General features: G+C 37.7%; 1 protein-coding gene across 2 annotated transcripts; it reads right to left on the bottom strand.

Moving 5' to 3' along the window:
* Positions 1 to 357: 357 nt before the first annotated feature.
* On the bottom strand, positions 358 to 17,248 carry LOC103029739 (FYVE, RhoGEF and PH domain-containing protein 5). 2 transcript variants are annotated; one of them, XM_007254280.3, is made up of 21 exons: positions 17,074 to 17,248; positions 13,637 to 16,076; positions 11,771 to 11,876; positions 11,629 to 11,687; positions 11,259 to 11,289; positions 10,894 to 11,000; positions 10,656 to 10,776; positions 9,919 to 9,994; positions 9,602 to 9,652; positions 8,658 to 8,716; positions 8,469 to 8,540; positions 8,293 to 8,361; positions 7,030 to 7,113; positions 5,691 to 5,770; positions 5,510 to 5,603; positions 3,274 to 3,411; positions 3,070 to 3,172; positions 2,755 to 2,870; positions 2,400 to 2,522; positions 1,727 to 1,869; positions 358 to 1,280 (listed from the first exon to the last, which is right to left on the bottom strand). In XM_007254280.3, the coding sequence occupies exons 1-21, from the start codon at positions 17,081 to 17,083 to the stop codon at positions 1,244 to 1,246; spliced, it is 4,119 nt and encodes a 1,372-aa protein (XP_007254342.3). In that variant the 5' UTR covers positions 17,084 to 17,248; the 3' UTR covers positions 358 to 1,243. The 2 variants fall into 2 exon arrangements, with proteins under 2 accessions (XP_007254342.3, XP_007254341.3); XM_007254279.3 differs by having other exon boundaries at positions 9,919 to 9,997.
* Positions 17,249 to 17,359: the final 111 nt, after the last annotated feature.

Here is a 17,359-nt window from a genome sequence, read left to right on the forward strand (position 1 = left end):
TCTGATGTGGTTCTCCTATTTTCTATTTTTAGGATCTGATGAACTTATGGAATGAATTAAAAGTATGCAGAAATCCTGCACAATACTAGTTGCATATTGCTTACTGCACATGTATTTCAGGTAACCTATATGACGTAAGCTGCCTCACACAAGCTAAAAATATGCATTACAAGCAGAACTGGTCTATGTGGAGGTGGGAGCCAGTGTCTAATCATGGATGAGTAAGAGCCTGTGTAGTCTTCTTTCCATCAATATGCTGTATGTACCATATACTTAATGGGTGATTACTTCAAATTTAAATGAGCACAGTTAGTACTTGGTTCTCATTATATAGACTTAAAAAAACACTCAGACAAAGTATTTTCATGGTATCATATTTAAAAGTTTTGACGTGCTGTACATTCTAAATGGTTTGATGTGGTACACTTATATTAATTTATTAGAAATATCGAGTGGTCCAGTGGTCTAAAGCGCTGCCACTATGAGCAGGAGGTCGCCGGTTCGAACCCCAGCTCATGCAGCTTTGCCATCAAGCTGCCGGCGTTAGAGGGAGCAAAATTGGCCCTGCTCCCTCTGGGTGGGTAGATGGCGCTCTTTCCCCACATCACTCCTATGGTGATGTTTGCAGCACAGGGCGTCTGTGAGCTGATGTACCAGAGCCGAGCCGCTGTGCTTTCCTCCAAGCGCGCTGGCTGCTCGGCAATGCTGCATCGGCAGCAGCTCGAAAAGAAGTGGTGGTTGACTTCACATGTATCGGAGGAAACATGTGTTAGTCTTCACCCTCCTGGTGTGTTGAGGTATCACTAGTGATGGGGGAGTCCTAATGAATGGGTTGGGTAATTGGCCGTGTAAATTGGGGAGAAAATGGGAAAAATTAGAAATAAAATTATAAAAAAAAAAGAAATATCAAAAGCTACGCTTACGTATGCAGTTCCTGTTACAAAATATAATTAGTACAAATGTAAAAAACTGACATATAAATATAAAGATAAAAGATAACAAAAGAAAGGTAACAATATATAAGATATATATATATAGTTATATAGGCAGATGATTGCTTCTCTACATTAATAAATGACCAGCACTAAGCGGGTTTGTTTTTCTTTTTGGCTCTCCTAGCACTGTTACAATCTGACAACTGCTTCAATTTGAAGTAGTGATGACACTGCAGGACTCTTCATTTGTCAGGTGTGGATTTTGTCTTAGTTTAAGGGAGATAACAGCCCTTCTAAAACAGCAGCAGCTACAGGACTGTGGCCTCTTCCATAGCACTCACCCACCTGCCAAACATGCAAAAACATGAGTGTGATCAAGTTGTACTAGTTAGAGGTAAATTTGTAGCAGAAACAAATTGTATTTTAATATTCATTTATTAAATTAATGTTAATTTCTTGACATTTTGAATCGCTTCATCATAAGATTTAATCGTGTATTTTAGTGAAAGTGAAGAAAAAGTTTCTCATATGCCCACAAATAGGGAGGGGTGCAGATTTGGGCAGACAAATAGGGGATACAGCAAAGGTAGTATAAAAATTACGTTTTCAAAATACAAATATAAGCACAATCATAAGGAATAATAATACTAAAAAAGCCGTAAAAATGTAAATAACCATCCTGCAAACTCCCAAAGTGATCTTAGCTACAATCACAATCCACCCCACCCTCAAAAATACAACAATGGAAATTATATATTTTACAAGGATTACAGATATGACACCAGTCTTACCTCTGAGCAGTGTGTGTATCCTGAGCTTTGAATGTATAGTAAAGTGTTGTTTTGTGGTAGAGCTGAAACACACTGCTCTCTCCTTCAATTTCTGGCCTCACCGAAAAACCCAACAGAGGAAGAGACTCACACGCAATTCTCTCCTATAGAGCGAGAGAGAGAGACAGATTTTATGCTTTTATCGTGATCACTTGGTTAAGTGTGTGTTTCTTTATGCAGTACTATAGAAGCAAACTTTCTGACTGTTCTAAGTTATTGAACTGATTTTACATCTTAGTCTAGAGTCAGGCTTTAACATAAATATTTAGCATAAGTGAGACGTGTGAGAGTCTGAAGAATGTTTGCAGTGTTAAGTTTTACAAAGTTCCATTTTTAAGAATTTCTGAATGTCCACATTGGGCTGATGTGGCTGATGATTCTAGCCAAGCATGTATTTAGTTGTTTGAAGATTGACCAAGATTAAACAAGTGGAGTCAGGTGTGCTACTGGTTGTTTAGAATGAAAGCCTACAGCTACACTGTGCACTGTGGACAGGTTTAAAACCTCTGTATTTTTTTTCTTTTACAAATCTTTCTTCACTCTCCCCCTTCATCGCGTACTTATGTGTGGTTCTTAAGTTGAAGCACATATAGTCCTTCTATGGAATCACTTGTAGAATTCATTTGTTTGTTACCTCAGGCTGTGGGTATGTATACAGCACTTTATCTTTCAGAAGGAACCACAGGCTCTTCCAGCTCCGCCTACTGTTTCGACTTCTCTCCAGAGTCCCACTCATCTCCCCCTCTGGCCCTATCCCCTAAACACACACACACATAAACAAAACAGGTTAACAGTGTTCATTTTAAAAGGATAATATACTACCCCTAGAAACCATAAGGTGGTCTAAGGACACACACTTCACTTTTATAACAACATAAATCACATAATAATATTATAATAATTAAAGAAGAAAATCCTATGTTTTAAATGTCTTTTAGAATCTGACATAGATCAATGCAGTGTGTGTGTGGCTGAATGGAGGGGGATACCTGGTTAAAAGTCAACTGGCCTTTGCGACCCCTCCACAGACTGGTGGGATGGATGTTCTGGAAAACAGCAGACAGTGGCCTACTGGAGCTCCCCGTTCCCATGGCAACATCTTCATCTGAGAAAGTACATTTGATTGGCCAAAAGTTTCTTCTATCAAACTATTGTTTGTAATATTGCCCATTTTCTTATTCAGAAGTAGGTCCAGCTGTATCACTGATTCAGGCAGTATCTACAGAGTACTAAAGCTGCCCCCACAATACAGCACTGCACAAAGCAGCAGTGTTTAAATACAGTGCTGCTTGGAGCACACATACCTGGTTTGTAAAGCTCACTGTAGCACTTATCACACACTTTGGCTCGTCTGTTCTTCAGGTATTTTAGAGGGACTTTATTCCTGCAGCAGTCTCTGCATACAACCTGTGAGCAATTAAAAATAAAACATAATAATGTATATATATATTTGTGTTTGTGTGTGTGTGCGTGTGTGTGTGTGTGTGTGAGTGTGTGTATATATATACCTTGCCACAGGCTCGACAGTGGTGCCTTCGGTGTGTGAGGCTGAAGCGGACAGGGCAGTTCATGCATACTGACACCTGAGAAACAGACACCAGAGGCGGAGCATTTTCTCCTAGACACGCCTCCACAGTTTCCCCAAACTAGAAGAAAAAAAAGACTAATGTTGCACATTAAGCATTACCTTCACAATATTAGTAATGATCTCGGTCACTACTGCTGAACAAGTCTGTCAAGTCTGCTGCTGAAAGACCCTGTCCCACACTCAGCTATACCTGCGATCTTCAGTCTCCAGACTACATTACCCAGAACGCACCACACACTTAAATTACTCCTGTTCACGATCACATGAGACTGCACTACCCAGAAGCTAAACACCTGAATATTGATTTCACCTGTTAGATGCACTATATCTTCATGCTCACTTCACTCATTCCCCACAGAGTATTGACAGATTTATCCTCATACAAAGCAGTTTCCCATTGCCTGTGGCAGCTCTCTCGTTTTGACCTTGTTTTTGTACTGTGGTTGGTGTGGCGCAGTGGATAACACCACTACCTGCCAGTGAGCTAACTACAACATTGCGTGGGAGACTGTGGTTCAATTCCCGTCCTGAGTGCCTGAATGCTCCGCTATACCAATAAGAGTCCTTGAGTCCTCCTAACACCATATACCTATACCATAAATGTATTTACCGACCTACACATTAGGACTCCCCTGTCCCTAGTAATGCTTCCAACACTAGGAGGGTGAAGGCTAAGCACATGGCTTGTTCAATACACCACTTTTTCCATCCAGTCAGTGAACTCAGATGAAAAGCAGCTACCCAGCTCTGATACATAACATATGTCTGTTCTGACCAACATCACACTAGGAGTGATGGGTGCCAGAGAGATCTACCCACCCAGAGAGAGCAAGGCCAATTGTGCTCTCTTGGATTCCGGCTGCTGATAACAAGCAGCTTGACAAGGGGATTATAATGTGCCTTAGTCTGCTGGACCACTTTGAGCCTAATTGTTGAAAACCTTGTTTTTTTCAGATTTACTCACAAAAAACAGATTCACTCTACATTTACAGCTTAAATTAAATGGTGTATTTGTGTTTTATGCACAGTAAGCTATGGATCCTTTTATGGTCTTTACAAAGCACCATTTCACACTAAATCCCTCTGACTGACTTTATTGCATCTTAAAGAAATCTTGAGCATCAGTGTATTTTTAGAGCATATATTACAAGACTGTTTATTATGTATGTGAAATGATACAGTTTTAATCCTACGTCTTTAAAAACATTTAGCATGGTTTAGCTTAACAATGTCATACACTTTGCCTATGTATAGTCTGTCTTCTATTTAACAGAAAAATACACACCTCCTTTTTTGTCTGAAATTTCAGTCTCTTTTGATATCTCATAATTCCTTTGAACAACATCTGTTATTAGTAAGACTAATGCTACCCTCACTCCATCTGGGAAGAAAAAAACAGTCATATTCCCCTTTCACAGACAGTATTAACTCTGCTGTTCAGATAACAAGCAGCCTATTGTAGTATTTCTACCTGGCATTTAAACGCATGGACATTTGCTGTAAGTAGGTGGATCACACTTTTCTCTCATATTACACAGCAATTCTTGCCAGGTCCCTAAAGGTGAACGTTTTTAGAAGCGCTTAATTGATGTTCTACAAAGAAATGCACTTAGTCAGACCAGATTGTATTTAACGGTCTGGAGGAAGATCTGATCACAGTTCAAACTGTATTTGAGCATCACATTTAGTGCTGGCAGGAACCTCAACTAGTTTGCAAATACAGAACGACGAGTGAGATAAAGGCATATCACGGGTCTTGCCAAAGTAAGTGGTAACTAGCCAAGAACATGAGCACTCCAAATGTTTAAAAAACAAAACGAAATAGGAGCAAATAATTATAGTCTTATAGTATTATGTCTCTAATTTTGTAAAATCTTTTAAAATATTTCATAACAAGCAGAAATTATTTTAAAATCCTTGTAGTCACGGCTTCTAAACACAGTATACAATGTAAAAGCACATAGTAGCTCTGAATATTACATTAAAAAGATGTCTGTCTGATTGTCTTGAGAATTGTCTTGAGAATTTCTTGGTGGCAGAAATCAGAAATCTCTGATAATGTTAAAAATTAAATGTTATTCTGTTCTTCAGAATAGCAAAAAAAGTACCTCTAGATGTATTCTCTGTTAATTCTGAATTATTTGAGATCTTCTTACCTCTAAACAGCCTGTGGGTTCCCCCAGTACTGAACCGAGGTCAGCTATTGTCCGATTCAGTGTAACAAACCAATCATCCCTCTCTATAGAAGAGCTGCAAACAAATACATAGGCTTAAATCACATTTCAGACCGAATGGAGAGCTTATTTTTGTTTGTTTCTGTGTGTCTGTGGGACTTACCTTGTTGATAAAGTGATACACGTATCCTTTAACTCAATCTTTAATGCATGCTGAGTATTATCTATCATCAGTTTAGTAACCTGTGATACAGATAAAAAAAGAGAAGTGTGTGAAAGAGAGGTTATGATTAAACACATTACAGTAGTACTACAAACCTGACAAATTGTGCATTTAGAGTCAGCATTCAATATTATTTCAAATAAATTGCTGTTGTGATGTCACAAAAATAGCATATATACATGCATGTAAACGTGAACATTGTTGTTTTATTCTATAAACTACAGACAACATTTCTCTCAAATTCCACAAAAAAATATTGTCATTTAAAGTATTTGTTTGCAGAAAATCAGAAATGGCTGAAATAACAAAAAAGATGCAGAGCTTCCAGACCTCAAACAATGCCAAAAAACAAGTTCAGAAATCAATATTTGGCGGAATAACCCTGGTTTTTAATTACAGTTTTCACGCAGCTTGGCATGTTTTCCTCCACCAGTCTTACACACTGCTTTTGGATAACTTAATGCCACTTCTGGTGCAAAAATTCAAGAAGTTCAGCTTGGTTTCATAGCTTGTGATCATCCATCCTCCTCTTAATTTTAGGTTTTCAATTGGGTAAAATCAAAGAAACTCATCATTTTTAAGTAGTCTCTTACTTTTTTCCAGACTGTATATCTGCATACTGAGTGAACAGTAACGGAAACGAAACTCCACAGAGCTTACAGAGAACTATAGAGAACACTATGTTACATAAGTCAAGTCACAATATTATGACCACTTCCTTGTTTCTGTGCTTACTATTCATTTTCAGCTCCACTGATCATGTAGGACCACACTGCAGTCTTTTTGTTGTTCCCATATATATATATATATATATATTTTTTTTTTTTTTTTTTGCCCTGTTCTTTAATGATCAGGACACTACAGAACCACCACAGAGCAAGTATTATTTGGATGGTGGGTCGTTCTTAGCACTGCAGTGACACTGACATGGTGGTGGTGGTGTTCGTATGTGCTGCACTGGTAGGAGTTGATCAGATACAGCAGTGCTACTAGAGTTTTTAAACACTGTATCCAATCACTGTCCACTACATTAGACACTCCTACCTAGCTACTCCACCTTGTAGATGATACTATATCGTTTGTTGTGATCCCATAGGGTCCTTACCTTTGAAGAACAGGGTGAAAGGAGGATAATAGACTGAAGGCCTACGGTCTGTAATTACAGAACTATAGAAAGTGCTCCTATATGATCAGTCGAGCTCATCAAATGGACACTGAATAATAGGCATATAATTGTGTCTGTGTAAATGAAAAAGCCATTTTCCTATGGGTATAATACCTCCATTCCTGTCAGTGTCAAAGTGTTGATAAGTCTGTATTTGCCATCTTGTTGGGGGTATGTGTAAAGCATTATATCACTCATCTGCAATGTAAAACACAGAAACGATAGAACACATATCAGAACATATAGAGAGATGTGCATACAGAAAGCAGACATACTGATTTAAAATTGTACAGGACTGAAACATCTCCAATGAATCAAGTCTGGCTTTATTGTGTAGTTGAACATTTTTACCACATGAGGGCAGGAGAAGTAACAATACAGTGTATAATGTGTAATGTGATGACCATTCTACTACCAAACAATGATCTTTGTGCTAAGAGGCTTTTGGGAAAACCCAGCCCTGGTCACTTACTGTCAGAAACCTAGTTCACCACTTTCAAAAACCTTAATAAACAATATTTAATAAAATGTCATGAACAGACTAAAAGTTACTTTCAGTTACTCAAAATGTAAAGTAAATAGATTTTTTGTGTCAAATAAATATATATGTAGTATCAGGTTTTAGCAGTACAAGTCTGACATCTATGATAAATCACATCTGTGATAAATCACATTAATATGATTTTGCCAAACTATTTCTTTAAATTAAGCACTAATTTCACTGAACTATTGTATGTGATTTTATTCTGTTATATTTTCAGTTTGATAGACATTTTATAGCTTGAGGTTGACTGCAGTCTTCCAAATGTATGATACATTTTAATCTTCATCCAGCTGCCTTAATAAACATTAATCCTCTCAGCGCATGAAATGCTGACCAAGGACACTTACAGAAAGACACTGTAATGTTCTGGGATCTCAACATAAATCCTGAGATTTATGTCTAGTTCAGCTTCTTTATTGTCTGTCTGCTCAGTCACTATGTAGAGCATTTTGCCATTCTATTTTCCTTTTTCTGACTGGACATGAGATTTTATTATTATGCAAAAAAGCCCCACGGGTGGATATATGTTTAACATGTCCTCTCCTTTTTTATCTCTCTCTCTGTCTTTCTCTCTCTCTCTCTCTCTCTCTCTCACACACACACACACACACAGACCATACAGCGTTGTGCAAAAACATCCTGTCAGGAAATCCAATGCTAAAAAAAACAAGGCCATCACTGTGAGTGTGGGAAAAGCGTAGAAAAAAGACAGACAATAGGGCTGAATAAAAGCTCCATCACTAATGAATATTCTGTCATTTGTTTCACTGACCAAAATAACAGAGAGAATTAAAAACTGCACTTAAATAGACCTGTAACATACAGTAACATACCAAGAACAGGTGACGAGGCTGTTTGGACTTTCTGCTGACCTTCATTAAGGTGCCTTCTTTCACAAAAACCTAAAGAAAACACACACATATATACATGTTAAAATCACTAATACAGATGGGACTAATGGAGGAGAGTTGGCAGCAATATGAGTGGCTTGTTAGTTTGATTGTCTCACCCTGTTAGGCTGTAGTAAGTTCTTCAAGCCTAAAACATTGTGCTCAATATGAACCAGACGCAGAAGAGCCACCTGCAATAGAGCAAAACATTTACCCACACACAGTAAATAAATCCATACATAAATAATGTTCCTCTATTTACAACAGATCTTAAAAAAAACACACATATACAACACTGTAGAACTCACTCCATTGCTGAGGCTCTCATTGGTCAGGTCAGCTACATCAGAGACCACTGTCAAAGCATCTGAGCAAAATATAAAAGTAAGGAAAAAAGAAACATAAAAAGAATAATGAGAAAGAAGGAAAAAAAAGAAGTGTAATTACTTTCATATAAAATACACACTCCCACATGATGCACACTATACAAAACACAGACAAAATACTATCTGCGTGTGAGCGCTTTTTCTGTGTGTGTGTGTGTGTGTGTGTGTGTGTGTGTGTGTGCACTAATCAATCAAGCTCTATCAGGTTTGGTAGGGTGAACAGAAGGGAGGGTTGATGTCAAAGGTTACACGCCTGGAAGTGAAACTGAGATATAAGGATACAAATACTGCTAAACAATCAGTCACACACACTGAGAGATAAGAGCCCAAATGCCCTTCACATAAATTATCCATCATCCATCAGTGAGATAAGAAACAAACAGGTACTACAAAAACAACAAACCTTATGCTTTGAGACTGAAGACCCCCCCCCCCCCCCCCCCAATGCATAATAAAACACACCAGGATCATTAGTGACACTTAATGGCAACATTTTAGGATTTTAGGACGTGTTGAGTACTTTTTGAGCATGTTACAAAACAAAATGTACATATACTTAGATGAGGGATGCACCAATTTTTTGGCCAAATTTAAATAGCCTAGAAGTATTTTCAAAAGAAAAATATTCATTAAATAAGTGCAGTTTTAGGAGGAATTTAGAGGAAACATTGAAATAGATTATTAAACAATTGAGACATTATTCAGTATAAATTGTATAGTGTTTTCGTTACTGTTGTTACTGCTACTGCTGTACGGCGGAAGTGCTCGGACAAATGTTTTCAGTTGCCAAATATTCAGTGTATCCCTTAAATAAGCTTCTTTAGTTGTGGTTCAGCACTGACCACATAAATGCTGTAGTGACTTACCTTGAGTATCCTTGTACTCGCTTGTGTTTGGTGAAATATTATTCATGTAATCTAATTTAAAAAATGAAGAGGTGTGTTAGAATCAAATGTAGCAAATGTAAAAGTATTTAATTAAATTAATTATGAATAATGAGGTATTAATCACAGTGATTTATATTTATAAAGCAATGGTGTATAAAGGGACAAGGCCAGAATACAATAGGTCTGTTGTAGTCCTGCACATTTTATTGGTGATCAAGTAGACCTGATTGATGTGGAATGTGTGTAATACCTAACACACATTTGAACAAACAGGGAGGATGGGTTTAATACTTCACCTGTTAGCAGCATGCGGTACTGCAGGACTCTCACAATCACCTGCAGCAGCTGCTGCTTCAAAGAAGTCATGTCCAACTGCTAAGACAAAAATATATTGTAAAATATATAAGGTTTTAAAATGTCATATTTACTAGGTTTTCCCCACCAAATTCAACCAGTTAAAGTAGAGTTGTATTCTAGTCCAGTGTTTCTTATCGCTGATTTTGGAGGCTCATTGCCCTGCAGTGTTTTGTGTGGCCCATTGTCTAATCACACCTAATCCTACTAATTATCTCATTATTAGCACATTATTGAGTTGAAGTGGGTGTGTTAAATCAGGAAAAGCCCTAAAATCTGCAGGGCAGTGGGCCTCCAGACCCAGGGTTTAAAAACACTGTTCTAGTGTATATATTACATTAGAAAACAGCTCTACCAGGTTCCTGCTTCCATTATATTACCACTACATTAGCCTAGTAGCTTCAATGCAAACCTAATAGAGCAACCTTAAGACATCAAAACTGTCTTAATTCACTGATAATGAAAGACTAACTAGAAAATGAATAAATTTATATAGAAAGAAAATTACAATTATAAAAAAACAAATCAAATTTTATAATGTAAAGTTTTAATTAATCACTGATGGTAACCCCACTTTAAATACATGCAACAAACTGGGATAATCAGGAGAGCATGGTGTTTGTTGTCAGTGTGTAATTAAAAGGGCAGAAGAAATCAAAATGTGTGTATGATATCTTACTGTGTTCTCCATCTGCTCCAGAGACTTCATTCTGCTGTCATGGTGAGTGATGAAGGAGGAAAAAAATGAAAACTCTGCTTTTTTATCCAAGATAATATCAGCAATTCCCTCCTTCTGCTCCCTGAAATGGGGGATAGCACAGAATTGATTAGGAGGAGAAAGATGTAAAAATAAAGGATGGATGGACGGATGGATGAAAAGAACGTATTTGTGTATATTTGTGTACAATATGTTTTACCACTCTTTGATCCGAGATTCCAGTTGGGTGTGGAGGTCTTGGTGGAGTGTGTAAATTGCAGGCAAATCACTCCAGAGTTCTCCTAGTGTCTCATCTCCACCTACAGTCTACAGTTTAACAGAACACAGGCACGCCAGGTAAATTTACACAAATATTCATTTTAAAGCTTAATAATTGTATTTTGTGAAAAAAGATAACATGACTGAGAAGACTAGTCTACTGAGAGGAATTACTTTGATCCATTTGAACATATACTGTATTTTAATCACATTAATATGTGAAATCTTTGGAGATTAAACCATTATATTATATATTTTTTAACAATCAAATGTATATTTATAACAAAAAAAATACACATCACATACCTCGGTCAGAAGCTTCAAATTCTTTAAATGCCTTTAAAATGAAATATATATATTATGAAATGTTGAATGATGAGAAAACAGATGATGACAATAGTTATATTATTACAGTGACAGTTTTATAAAATCTTGCAACAGGTTTAATGATGCCAAAGAAAGATTTTTTTTTTGTATTTTAGATTGATCTTGTTCTTTGATGTTCAAAAAGTAAGTATATTACTTTGGTTTAGTGTCTTGTTCATTCATATTTACTAGTCATAGATTGTTAGTTTTATTTACAATTACATACAGGTAATTCTGATTAAAATACTGTCTGATAAAATACATTAATTCAAAGCCTGACAACAGACAAAACAAATGTCCTTATACTCACTGTGCCTCGCTGTCCAGCAGCTCTTTTGCACTATAAAATGCTCTAGAACAAGTGACAGTCTGTAAACAGACAAACAAAAAGCATTTTTAGAAAACACACTTTTATACAAACTCTCACACACGAACAAACAAAAAGGGCGTACCAGTATTTCTGATCCCTTCTTCTCCTCCTTTTTTATACAAGGCACTCCTACAGATACACTCACTGATCCATCTGACCTCACAGCAGGAGAGCAGATAGTATAGGCACTAAAAAGAGACAGTAAAAACACACAACTTGAAGCATCCCATATACAGGGGACTGGAAAGGTCAAATAACACATTTTGTTGAAAATAAGTGCAAATCCCGTTGTTTATTTGCTCAATTTAAAAGATTAAGACACAAAATGTGACAATCCAAACGTGTGTTCTATTATTATTCACCCAGTATGATACATTTAATACACAAATATAAGTTATGCTCTAAAATGTAATGTATCTTGTATTCTGTTGTATTAAACCTTAAAGGTTTTGTGATAAGTACAAAAGTACTTTATGCTGTAAGCACAGAAGCAGAGTAAATCAATTACTACTGAGGGAGCCAAAACATGATAAAAAAACAACAGGGGGTAAACTTCTCGGGGTATAAATGTATACTATTGAGATTAAAACGTATCATCCGATTATAATACCAAAATCTGTGTCCAACAGAAAGGGAGGATGAAATTTAATCATGCTGGTAGCTATAAACTCCTGACATATCTGCCCTCATTTTAAAACAGCAGGAATTTTCATTTTATACAGATTAGTGCCTTTTTTTAATATTTTAAGCCAAACATGTTTCACACAAGGGGATAATGCAAGAAAATTACACCACCTAAAAGATTTACACTACATCATCATCATTTACACAACAGACACCGATGAAAGTCTACTATATATCACAAAGACTACAAAAACTACTTTAATAGAATGCATCGCGCTGTCTTTTCAAGATATATAATTGATTACAGGTGTGGTCTGATTAGACACTAAGCATTAAACTGCTTCCCCTAATCTACCCTATAAAAAGACTCTTAGAGAATACGTTTGGGTAGTTTACTATTTGGTGAGAGATTGCTGATTGCTAGACATGGCTTTATAACACACTCAAAGACATTTTGCCTAGTTCCCTTTGAGAATGATGCATCATTGAAATGAGAAAGACAGGATTGTCATTTCAACAAATTACCTGCCATCTAGGCCTTCCGTCAGCCAGTCAATGTCACCTTTGTTTGCAGTGGTGTCATGAACGAGAAAACTGGACTGCTTTAGACTGACAAATGTACTTTTGTACTTATATTGTAATTAAATATATGTATCATCATTATATTCACACATATACTGTTTTATTCGATTTCAACAACTCATTTTTGTGTTTTTTTGTCAATTAATGCATTTTAGAGGATTATTGATCAAGGATCGTACAATATGTAGTAGTTTGCTATCTTAATAGTACAGCAATACTAATATACTAATGCAGTAGAAGGCTATGATGTGCAAATTAGCTAATTAGCTCGACAACCAATCACTGTGTGTTTCGTTTAACCCTGTGCTGAGAGCATTAAGGCCAATCAGATGGGTGGTCCTGTGAGTGTTCTGATAAGTTAAGTATTAATCACATCCATTAATATAGTCAAAGTAATTTCAAATACAATGAAATACATTGTATTACACCTGAAACCTAGCTTCTCCCAATCTTTAATTTGCAGCAATAGTGGCATTTGATTCATATACAACCTTATACACTGAACCCCAAAAATAATATATTGTCATTTTAAGGCAAAACATTTCTTGAAAATGGGAGCTTTACAGGAAAATAAAAATATTTTCACTTTTTTACCCTATTGGTCTATTCACATGTACATTTTTCACAAAGGAAAGAATAACTTTAAGAGTCAAATTATGTAAAACGTGTCAGAAATGGGAACTGTGTGTAACATCAGCAATATTTGTTATGTTTGAGTAAAAAATGAATAAGAAGAGTGTACCTCTCTGTCTCTTGTTCTGATGACTGGCTCTTGCTCTGAAAGCCTGGCAGACTGCTCATATCCACGTAACCATCGATATCATTGGCAGAACTCTGATTCCGGTGCCTCTGACTGGTGGGATTTAAGAGGCGTAGCTGCAAGTTCTCATAGTGTGGACTTGGGCTTAAAACATTCTCGTACACTGACGAGTCAACATTGGGCGAAGAAAAAGAACGAGGTTTTGAAAGGGGAAAGGGCTTAGTAAAAGAGGAGTGAAGAAAGTCATCAGTGTCCCAGGAACTAGGAATACCAGACAACACGTTGCTGTTGAGAAGTGTGTTAAGGCCCTGCCTCTGCTTGTTCTTCTGATAAAGGAAGGAAGATGGGGATGATGGTAGGGAAGAATCATGTACTCTGTGGAGTTCAGGGCTGCCTACGTTTTGCCTGATTAAATTCAGCCTTTTGCAAGAACCCTGTGGACTTGATTCTGATGAGGATCTGGAGGAGACGGAGCGGTTATCAGCCAAGCTCCTTCTTTCAGATTTCCTCAGAAACCGTAAAGGCAAGAAGTAGCGTTTGAAGCCAAAGTCCAGTTTTCTGCATGAAGCAGACACATCGGTTGGAAGAGCTGGTGTGCTTTTTCTAATTGGCCGCTTTGTGATGGAAGAGAGTTCGAAGGGGGGTGGTATGTCATGGCTATTCATGCCTAGATCACTGGGGGGGCAGGGACATCCTGGTGAGAGACATCCTAAGGAGCCAGTGAGGGCTGGCAAGCTTTCTCCCAGAAAATCATGACTTGTATAGTAAGACTGTGTGTGTAGCATCAAGCGTTCCTTTCCTGATACTGTGGAGTTCATTGGTTCCAGTCTGTTAGAGGGAGGTTCCATGGAGATGGACCGAGTCATTAAATACTTCCTAGTCTGCAGGAAGCTTTTGGGTTGGAATTTTGGCTCGGTTTCTTCATACACATGCTCTTCTGACTGAACCTTAGGGTTCTCTGTTGGTATTATTAACTGATCCCCCTGGGCATTTGATATTTCTTTTCCGTGTTCATCAAACTGTGTCTGGTGTGATTTTTGGTCTTCAGGCTGTATTGGTGAAGAGAAACATGGTAGGTCAAGATCAAATGTTGTATTAAAGTGAGGTTCATTGGACGGAGTGGCACGTTCAATTTCACTCCAGTGAAAGTGAAGGGTCTCACTGCTTTCCGCTTCATCTGAAGTGATTTCAGACTGAGATGAGCAGAATGAAGAGAAGGATGATGAAGGCTGATGAGATGATTCTGAGAGAATTCCAGCTTCTCTCTCTGACTTTGCATAAAGTGTAGAATCTGACAGTGAAGAATCTTGAGAGGTTTCGCAATGTAAATCCTGAGAAGAATTCCTCAGTGAGAGAGAACTGTTTTCTTCCTCACCCCCCTCTTCCCCAAAGTTCGATATAGATGCACTTGAATTCTCAGAACCCTCTTCCACAGAGAGCATTACCGTATCCCCAGGATCACCCACCTCCTCCGCTTCCAATGTCTGAGATGCTTCAGTCTGCTCAAAAAGATCACACTCTGAGAGCCCATCGGCATCAGCCAGAGCTTCACCCGCATCACACATGTCTGGAAACATGGCGACTGTGTCAGTTCCATCTGGGTACAACTCATTTGTGTTGATTCCATTGGAGTAAAGGTGATTTGAATACAATCCATTTGACAGCATTTTAGCACTGAAAATTTCATCAGTATACAAATTGTCTCTTAACTTCAGAGATGAAGCCTGAATTTTGTTTCTATTTGTTTCATGCATCATTGTTTTGTAAAGTGTATAAGGTGTTGACTGTATGCCAAAATGAACATCAACCAGACTCCGGGGTGACCCTGTTTCACCATTCCCAACCACTTCCCACCCTTCCTCTCTTTCCGCTACTTTGTGAAGCTGTCTTGCCACTCCTTGCACTTCCTCATCCCTGTCACTGCAGGAGTCAGAAAGAAGTTCCCGGGGCCCCTCACCCTCCTCAGAGTCAAATCCTTCCCCATGATGTAAACCCACCTCCCAATCAAGCTCAATGCCTTGTGCCAGCTCCTCCCCATAGCCCAACTCCTCCCCTTGGTCACTGTGCTCCTTCTTGTCCACTTCAGTAAACTCCTCCCATTGCATTGACCGTTCTTTATGTCCTATGTCTTTGCATGGTTTTGACGCCTCCCTTTGTTTTAAGTCGTTTTCATGTCTTAAATGTCCAAATACCTGCTTCCTGTGGATTTTCAAATTGTGTGCCTCTACGTTAGCAGGTGTCAGGTTTCGATTAGTGTATTTCTTCAAGTAATTATTTAAGTGAGGAAACTGTCTGGAGTTTGATCTTGGTTTTGGGGCAGTATCTGGTTTACATCCCTGATGATGACAGCACTTTCCAGCCAGTGGACCTAACTGCTCATTAGAACGACAAACATGGCTCCGGGATCTGCGATCTTCTAGTTCTGAAAGCACACAAACACATTTGAATTGTAAGGTATTCACATAAACATATTATTCCTTAAACTAGATTCCACTAAAAGTCAAAAGCTCATGGCCCAAAGGCATGTGATAGTGGTGTGTCTTCAAACACAGAAAACAAGGTTGACCAATTACTTACTAACTTACTAAAGTTCCAATCAATACAGTAATAAGCATTATGCAATATTGTGTAATGCCAGCAACATGTTCTCTCTACTTTTCAATGCTTTAAATGGCTTTTAATATAACAAAGTTAAAACAAACATACTTGAAGTATTTCTGTCCACTGCAAAGTTAAGAGGTCAGGCTTATTGTGAGCCTGCCCTATTCGGCCATTCTTTTTGTGGTGTTGACATTTCCCTTCATACTATAGTCCTTCCTAAAGCAATTTATTATATTACAAGAATGTAGCCCTGCATTCTGACATGCTAATCTCTTTGATTCTTATAATTCTGCATGTTAAGCATTTTTTTTGCATGTTTGGCTTAACAGGAGCAAATCATCGCTGTCCAATAAAAAACAAGTGTTTCCAAAACAGCAACTTTACAGGAGAGAGAGAAAAAAAACATTCTAAACTTTTAATGGAAGATGATGTAAAAAGGGTTTATTTCAGGTCATTCTGAAGCATTTCCATTGGTCCGTTCATCAAGAAACTTTGGCACTGTGTAAGAGACAGTTTGTTTGTTCAAATTATGTAGTAAACTAAAAATCAACAAAAATTTGTTTTTCATTGGACAGCGACAAAATACACTTTATTTTAGAAACAATGTGCTGAGAGTATATTTAACTAAACGTAAAATTGTCTAAAAATTGCCATTTTTAGCACATTTTTTGTCATATGATGAAAACAACAATCATATCTGAATCAGATTTGTGTCATTTGTGTCTTATTAATATAACTGTGACAAATGTACAAGACACAGTAGTTCACATAGAGAAAAACTCATTTTTGCCTAGAAATAGAAAAACATTATTACTTACTTGCGCTCATTTTGGCACATGGTCTTCTCCAGGGTTCAGAATGTAGAAAATCCGTACATGTATGCGGTTCAGTTTAGAACAGTTTATTATTAATAAGCGGTCTGTTCAAGTATTTCTGCTACACCGCTGCACTACAGCACAGACCACCAGCTCAATCAGGGGACAGTCTGAGACTCGAGCGCTAAGCGCGCGGTGGGCGGGGCCTCAGACTGCGCGCCGCTTCCTGAGGAAAAGCGTTCAGATAAGTCTCTCAAAAATAGAGTCAGAGCTGAGTAACTGTATCAAA

This window comes from Astyanax mexicanus, chromosome 5 (assembly GCF_023375975.1).
Source record: "Astyanax mexicanus isolate ESR-SI-001 chromosome 5, AstMex3_surface, whole genome shotgun sequence".
Taxonomy (NCBI): domain Eukaryota; kingdom Metazoa; phylum Chordata; class Actinopteri; order Characiformes; family Acestrorhamphidae; genus Astyanax; species Astyanax mexicanus.